The sequence below is a fragment of the Castanea sativa genome, chromosome 5, assembly GCF_040712315.1.
Source record: "Castanea sativa cultivar Marrone di Chiusa Pesio chromosome 5, ASM4071231v1".
NCBI classification, from domain to species: domain Eukaryota; kingdom Viridiplantae; phylum Streptophyta; class Magnoliopsida; order Fagales; family Fagaceae; genus Castanea; species Castanea sativa.
This window is the reverse complement of record NC_134017.1, coordinates 41,465,352-41,474,260: the sequence shown is the minus strand read 5'-3', so window position 1 is coordinate 41,474,260 and position 8,909 is coordinate 41,465,352. Positions and strand designations below refer to the sequence as shown.

General features: G+C 36.8%; 1 protein-coding gene across 1 annotated transcript; it reads left to right on the top strand.

The window, feature by feature from the left end:
* Nucleotides 1-6,584: 6,584 nt before the first annotated feature.
* On the top strand, nucleotides 6,585-7,826 carry LOC142636251 (protein E6). The gene has a single exon (XM_075810403.1). The coding sequence runs from the start codon at nucleotides 6,661-6,663 to the stop codon at nucleotides 7,549-7,551; it is 891 nt and encodes a 296-aa protein (XP_075666518.1). The 5' UTR covers nucleotides 6,585-6,660; the 3' UTR covers nucleotides 7,552-7,826.
* The last annotated feature ends 1,083 nt before the right edge of the window (nucleotides 7,827-8,909 follow it).

Sequence of the window (8,909 nt, the reverse complement as noted above, 5' to 3'; positions counted from 1 at the left end):
AAGCTCCTGACTACAAAGTAGAAAATTTCAAATTTCGCTCATTTTGTTTAGGATTTTGTTAACACGTCTGCATCTGTTAATGAACTATTTTAGAAAATTATTTATTGAAAAAGAAAACAAACAATTAATCTTTTAATAGATTTTTTTTTCTATAAAATTTATATTAATTTTTTTTTTAAATAGTTCAATAATAAATGTGTTAAGGACAATCTATATATATATCTCAAACTTTTTATAAAATTTTAGTGGATGCTAATGTGCAATCGCAATCACTGGGCCGTAACTTGTACCGATCTTAGCTGGCTTAAGTCATTAGCAAACTTGGTGCCTTGGTGGTCATAACATGAATAGGATTTCAGAACTCTCTCAATCTTGACGGCATCTGTGAACAATCATCAATCACGCACTAGGTTGGGAAGACTACTTATCAACTCTGCAATTCTGGATACGCGTCAAGAAATAGGCTTTTTTTTTTTTTTTGATGGGAAGAAATTGGCTTTTTGGTAATGCTATATGGTCCCAATGTCTCATATAAAAAGTATTCATAAGTTTTTATGTGAGGCTCATAGTGGGGGCCAGCGAAACAGAGTACTTAAAGATTAGGTGTAACCCTATGCCTTTCTCTAAGTTCTCTTGCACTAGAGGAGACACAAGATAGAGGGCACATGCTTGCGTGCACTATATGCATTTATTATTTGCGTGTCCCACCCACTCCACAATCCACAATCCACAATCCACGCATAATCACCCGGCCATGGCCATGGTTTTCTCAATAATGCTAGTCCCTTTGTCACAATTGTTCTACGGACCGTGAGCAGTGAAAAAAGAAAAAAGAAAAAAAAGTCTGTGACAGTCAATTATTAACTATCACATAAAACTATTATGGTAAAGTTTGGGTCAAAATTGAGAATTAACTCTGTTTGTCAAACAATATAATTAGTAGTCACTGTTACAAAACTATATTTTTTACTAAGATTTCGAGTTTAAAGACTCGATTTTTTGCCAAAAAATCGATTCTTTGAGAGTCGATTTTCATGTTCTAATCAGATTTAAGTTGACACTTTTTTCACATGGCGTCCACTTGGAAATCGAGTCTTAGAGACTTGATTTATATTTGTAAAACAAAAATTTTCAAGTGTCTGGAGTTCAAAACACAGATCAACCACTACCAAATATAAGCACAGACCAACCACTATCAACCCACAAATCCGAGCATTAATCCAACAATTCAACACCAATCCACCCCCAACAACCACCTAAAATCCAGATTAAAAAAAATAAAAATCCCCAAAACCCACGACCCGTTTGGCTTGTTGATCGGGGTTCTCTGCAAGAAAATCCAAAAACCCACGATCCTAATACTTGATGCTTGGGTCAGGTGGATTGGGTGGCTATCGGTTGATGCTTGGGTCGTGCGGCATGGGTCTGGCACGGTAGTGTGTGGTCTGGCTGGATCAGGCGGTTTGGGTGGCTATGGGTTGGCTGGATCGAGTGGTTGTGGGTTGATGCTTGGGTCGCGCAGCGTGGGTCTGGCGTGGTGGTGCAGTGGTGGTGTGGTTTGGCTGGATCAGGCGGTTTGGGTGGCTGTGAGTTGGCTGGATCGAGTGGCTGTGGGTTGGTGCTTGAGTCGCGTGGCATGGGTCTGGCGCGGTGGTGAGGTGGTGGCGTGATTCGGCTAGATTGTGTGGCTGTGGGTTCTTTGGCTTCTGGTCAAGTCTGCATGGTGGCGTGGGGTTTTGTCGTGGTCTAATGAGAAGGTGGGGTGGAGTGGGGTGGGGTAGGATGGGGTGGGATGGGGGGAATGGTGTACATGAGAGCTGAACATGTTCTAATTGTTTTGTAAAAAATGCCAACTCAGATCTGATCAGAACATGAAAATCGACTATCAAAGATTCAATTTTTAAGCCCAAAATCAAGTATTTTAAACTCGATATGTTAGTAAAAAATATAGTTTTGTAATAGTGCCTATTAATTATATTGTTTGGCAAACAGGGTTAATTCTCAATTTCGGCCGTAAAGTTTATGTGAAAATATGTGGCACAGGTATTATTGTGGTTTTTTTTTCTTTATATAAGTATACTATATTCTCCAAGTGGCCCTCTAGCTTGAGCCTTTTATTTCTCACTAATTTTCATTTTTAGAGATAATAGTGAACACCACAGTTAGAGTACCCACATAAGTGGGTGTATAATAGAAAAAGATGTAAAATTTACTCATTTTTTTTCAAAAACTACTCACATTAATTTATCTATAACACTGTATATTTACATTTTTGCTACAATAAATTTGTAAATATACACAGTTACTTTAACTTTGTATTTTATTTTTTAAATATTTTTTCTCTCACTTCTCTCGTCAAATTCTCTCTTTTTCTTGACTCTCTTCCTTCTCAATCTCCTCTTGAATCCCAGCAAAATTCTCTGGAAATTCATCAAACCCATATCAAATTCATGTGAATCATCAAACCACACCAATATACAAATCCAAATGTAGCAGCGACAAAGCAACAATAGCAATAGAGGCGACAGAGAGGTGAGTAAGGTTGTTCACTGGTTGGGTCGAATTGGGTTTTAAGTTGACCTACACCCAACCCGATTGGATCAGGGTTAACAGAAAATGGACCTACAACCTATTGAATGTTTGAGTCGAACCTAATGGCTCGGGTCAACAATTGAGTGGGTCGGAGCTGTCGGGTAATTTTTGGTTTAAAGCACAGCAGCAAAGAGAACATAAAGAAATCAAAATCCAGACCTAAAGAACACAGAAAAGCTAAAGCACAGAAACCAAAACCTAGACCCAAGATTTCACATTCCCTCCATCTCTTTCCCTCTCTCTCAAATCCCTAACACTAGCCCCCCTTCTTATTGTTGCCATTATTAAGTTGGTTGTACTGTGGCCATCATTGACTAGTAGTCGTCATTGCACTTGTCGTCCTAGGTTGAGTCTCACTTAAACTCCTCTCTCTTGAAGACTCCTCTAAACTATCATATGTGGCTTTGATCTTATGCATCTGATGGTGGGTGGAAGTTTAATGGATGTGGTGATGGTGGGTGATGAAGTGGTGGTGGTGCCCATTTAGTGTTTTCTCTCTCTTCGTTTCAGTCTCATAAATTTGGGGTTTGTGGACTTATTTGTGCTATTTCATTTCTGTAGGTTTGGATTGTCGTTTTTGTCCTTTGGGTTTTGATTTTTCTTTGTGTTTTTTGGGTTGATTTCTTTTTCTAAAACTGAACGGGTGAAACCCATTCTTTTTCTTTTTAAATTTCTCATAGGTTGGCTTGGTTTCTACTGGTTGGTAAATGTGGAACCCAAACTCGAACCAAAAACTCAATTTTTTAACACTAACAAACTAACACTCAACTTGTCTAGACATTCGAATCCGCCCACGAGTCTTCGGATCAAATTAGGTTGAACAAGTGGGTAAGGTCTGACAGGTTGATGGACAACCCTAGGTAAGAGGCGAGAGTGTTATTTTGAGAGAGAGAGAGAGAGAGAGAGAGAGAGAGAGAGAGAGTAAATGAAAATAATAATATTAAAAGAATAAAAATGATTAGTTAAATAATTAGGGTGTATAATAGATTAATATGATGTGGGTTCTTTTGAGAGGTGATTGCATCAAATAGAAAAAGTAGGTTCTTATACTAAAATAGACATAAAGTTTAAACAGGCTGATGCGAGTGGTCTTAAGAACAAAATTGTGACCATTAGGGATATTAGGGCAATATTGATGTTGTTAGATAGTCATACATGCATATGTGTGAATGATAATGATACTCTTACACTCATTTTTTACATCCATTTTTATTACATCCACTTTCAGAACTTTATATATCCATTATGAATTTTTCCCTATAGTGTAATTAAATTTACAAGTGGTTCCTTGCAATTAGCAAAAAAAAAAAAAAAAACAAGTATTTCCTTTAAAAATACAACTTCACCCCTTCAAAAGTTTTAAATGTCTAAATTCTTTTTATTGTAAGCATACTTATAAATAATACTCAAAAAAATTGAGTGATAATTCTCTCTCTCTCTCTCTCTCTCTCTCTCTCTCTCTCTCTCTCTCTCTCTCTCTCTCTCTCTCTCTCTCTCTCTCTCTGTATAAGTTGTAAATTTAGCAAAAAAAATTTAGTATGTAAAATGTAATAATATCTCTCCAAGTGTAACCCCTTTCTTATTATGCCATTTATTTTTTAATTGTTTTAATCACATATCTATAATTTATAATTGATTTAATCATAATGTTGGGATGTCAGTAAATTGTTTAAAAAAAAAATCTTTCATATAATATTCATGTAACTTATAAATTATAGAGTATTCCATGATATGTAATTTTATAATATATTGACACACACAGACACAGTAATATGATATTCTTTTACATCTAAAAGAACTTATAAATAGAAATATATAATTTAAAAAGAATTTTTCGAAATATTTTACATATAAATGATGCGAAAAAAAAATCCCTTAAGTTTATAGTTTTTTCTTGTTTAGATTTAGAGTACTTAAATACAATGTATAATGGATGCATACACTCTACATTACATAGGTATAAGATTAAGGTTAAACACCCCCTTCCCAACCCCCCAAAGATATATTTCTTTCTCAATTGTTTATATGTTAATGTGGACATTTTTGTATTAATTGTAGATATTACTGTAGAATAATAGATGTAAATGTGTGTAAGAGAATACTTTCACATGTGTGGATTATAGTGATTTTGCCTTTTGTACATTATATATGTAGTAGGGCTGTCCACGGGTCGGGCTGGGTCGGTTTTTGACCCAGCCCGGACCCGACCCACCGGCGTTGGTTGGACGACGGAGGGACCCGAAACCGACCGCCGGTGTCAATCGGTCGAGTCGGTTTTGGGTTCGAGTAGTTTTCGGTCGGTTCGGTCGGTTCAGAGGATTGCCGGATTCTGCAAACGTCGCCGAAATCTTCAAAACACTCGCCGAAATTTGCAAAAACTCAGTTCATTTGCACTGAAATCGCCGAAATAAGCTTGGATCGCCTCGAATCTCGCCGGATCTCACCAAATATGGTCGAGATCTCACCGAAATCAGCTTGGATCTGCTTGAATCTTGCCGGAAATCAACTTGGATCTTCTCGAATCTCGTCGGATTTCATGAACCTTGGTCGAGATCTAGCCGAAATAAGTTTGGATCTCCTCGAATCTTGCTGAATCTCACCAAATATGGTCGGATTTGATTGTTTTGGTTGACGAAATCTGCGAAATGAGGCTGAGATCTCATCGGAAAGCTGGAGAATTCGCGGATCGTTCATGCTCTTCGGGCGGGTCGGGTTTCGCGGGTTTTGAAGGAGAAGACTTGAATCCGACCCGCCGGCGTCGGATTTTGGAGAACGGGACCCGCGTCCAACCATCGGAGCAGTCGGATCGGGTGGAAACGGGTCGGGTAGGGGCGGTTTGGGCGGGTTGGGCGGGTGGCCGGGTGGGTTGGACAACCCTAATATGTAGCATGGTTTAGTGTTGGTTTGGCATCAATTTTTTTTTCAACTTTTAAATTTATTTGACTGTGTACAGATGTTTAAATATTTTTTTTACTATAATTATATTTTAACCAACTTTCAATAAATAAATAATCAGTAAAAATTGTATCTAAACATAAAGTAAAGTGTTAACATTTCTACCTATTTCATTAGGTGGAGATTGCTTCTCTTTAATAATTTACAAAAGTTTTTAACCTAGTAATCTAAAGTCAGCTCTTATTGTCGAATAAGAAATCTAAGGTCCGACTTTCACTAAAGTCTCTTATCGTTGAATAAAATATCTCAGTTTCGATCTTCACTTACATCAAAATCAATTAATGTCTTAATCTGATAATAAAGAGCAATCAAGAGAAGACACCATAGACTAAATCTATCTCTCAAAAAAATTTTAAATTAGTTTTTTTTTTTTTTAGGGAATAAATTGTTACTCAAGATCTTTTATTTATTTTGGGAAGGGATGACAAGGAGAGGAGGATGGGACAAGGATGAAAATTATTGAATACTCTGGAAGTATCATAAATGCGTACTCCCCCTCTCTCACATGAATTGTGGATCCCACCATAAATTTAATTAGTTAGATCCACAGTTATGTGAGAGGGGAGAGTACGAATTTATGGTACTTTAGAAGTACCCAATAATTACCCATTGAAGGAAAAGTTTTGTTTTAACTTAATTAATGTTAGTTTGCTTAAAAGAATCGAAAAATCAAAAAGCCGAATAAATAGTTAGCAATGCAAATGAAACTGTTAAGAGGAAAATAACTGGATCTCTAAGTGAAAGATTTAGACATAATTATGTTGTTTCATAATGGATACATAAAGTTCTGTCGAAAAAGAAGTAGTTTAAAAAAAAAGCCTTATAGGAAGCGGTCCATCAAAAGATAAAGAACTCTTTGTTAAAGTTCACTCATAGAGGGGACCACAATCATCACTGTTCTCCCGTCCATTTACCTAATGAGTTGAAAGTTTGGAGAGAGATAGTCATCCAAAATTTATTGAAAATTTTATTTATTTATTTATTTTTTTGTGAGTAAAGGATGTTTTTCTCTATATAAAGATTGGACCAAGTGAAGGACTCCCTAGGCCTCACCAGTGACTATACACTCAGTTCACACAACCAATATCTTTTTCTTTCTCTTGCCATATACCTATGGCTCCATCTGCAAAATTCATCCCTCTTCTCTTCATCCTTACCCTCTTCTTCTTTGTGCAAATCCATGCTAGAGAAAGCCAGTTCTTCAGCAAGGTCACAAATGTGAACAACGATGCCCAAGAGACCACCACAGTTTTCCCCAACAAAGAAGAAACTTTAACCAAGCATGAGCAGCAGCCAGTCTTCATCCCCCAGACCCAAAATGGCTATGGTCTCTATGGCCATGAGTCTGGCCAGTTCCCTCCTACCACCACCACCACCACCACCACCCCAACCACCACCACTTCACTAACCAATGTCAATGCTGCGCCTTACACCACCACCCCCACCACCACCACCAACAATAATGCCCCATTCAAAACAGTGTTTGAAGATGATGAATCTCTCAACAAGTACCTCAACTCCAACCAGAACTACAACTACAACCCCAACCCCAACCCCAACAACAACAACAACCAAAACAACGAATTTTACTACAACAACAATGCTTACCATGCCAGCCAAAATGGTCTGAGGGATTCAAGGCTTACTCAGAGAGGAGGCTACACCACTTTGCCCAACCAGAACAACTACAACAACAACAACAACGGTGCCAACAGTTACAGTAATGCTGAGAAGCAAGGCATGAGTGACACGAGGTTTTTGGAGAATGGTAAGTACTACTACGACCTTAACTTAGAGAATAACTACAATCCAAACCGTTATGAGAACTCTAGAGGAGTGGATTCTAGAAATTGGAACTATCACAACAACAACAACAACAACAACAACAACAGGGGTTATTATGGCAGCAACAACAACGAGAACTCTTTTGAGTACAATAATTCCATGGAAGGGTACCAAAATGAGGAAGAGTTCCAAGAAAGCCAAGATGAGTTCGTGCCATGATGAGTTTGCCTTGACAATTATTAATTAAGTGCAAGAGAATGAGATTGGCGTTTGATAGTATTATTTAACTATATATGGTTTAGTTGGTGAAAAAAAAGCTAAAATATAGTTTTTATTCAAGCATGGTTTTTATTATTAATTTGTAATCTTGTCTCTGGGTTTGCAATTGCATAGTTCTTCATGCTTTGAAAAGCGCAAGTATGAAAGCATAATTTTGCTACTGGTTATGAAAAAGTTAATAAACTGTATACTGCAATATGTTCGTTGTTGCTTCAGCTTAATGTATCACTTTCTCAACAAAAAAAGAAAAGATAAAGAAAAGCCTTAATGAATCAATATCCAATCCCCCAAAAGAGATATATGAGACAAATTGCGAGAGATAGTAAGAAGTTTCCTAGTAGCTTGTCGTGACCTATATTAATCCGAACTAACATATATAGTACTAACTGGAATTCATACATAATTAAGCTGACTGCCAATTTGGTAAAGCATTAGCTAGGGGCTAATACATGTCCTTTGCATGGGACCAACTAGAATTTCCCATGATTAAGGGTACAGTACAAAAAATTGAGCCATTTCAACTACAGCTCTAGGAAATTTCCTCCATATGCAATGCACCTAATCCATTGCTGTCATTACTCTGTTCGTAAAAGAAGACAGCACTAACAAACAACAATAAGGCACTTCAGCTCAGAGTTGTCACAATTGCCAGGCAGATTCCTACTTCCCAGGCATGTGTTGTGTGTTAATTTAGGCAAGACTAGTAATAAGTCCATAATAGCGTACAAGCATTAAGTCATTAACCAAAATTTTCGGCGGCCAAGATGATGATATTACATGATTGCACCGAATTAATAACAGGGTAAAAAGAAAAAGAGAAAGTAGAATATGAAGAAAAGCAATTGGCATTGATAGCTTTAAAAAGAGAGAGGAGAAAGTAGATAAGGAACGCGTTGAAAATTACTTTATATTTCTTCAATATACTTGCAGGTGACACTTGACAGTTTCGAAAGATTATGGTGTATGTCCACCGGAACAGTAAAAGGGAAAATAGAAAATATTGGGCGCTCAATCTCATAGTGTAATCTCAAAGTTGTTTCACAAGCTCGAATACAAGCATTTCTATATGAGTAATGTTACGTACACAAAAAAATTAACAACATTTTTAACATCATTAGTGTAGCAAGCTTGTACTAGTTTTCATCTAAGTACATCATTTACATTATTTTTTATTTATTTATCACTAATAATTTACCACATCAGCAATTGTCAAATTTGTTTTCAAACTTTTATGTCTATGGACTTTCTTTTATGTATAATTGTAAATTGTAACAAAACTTCTATTTATTACTATTTTT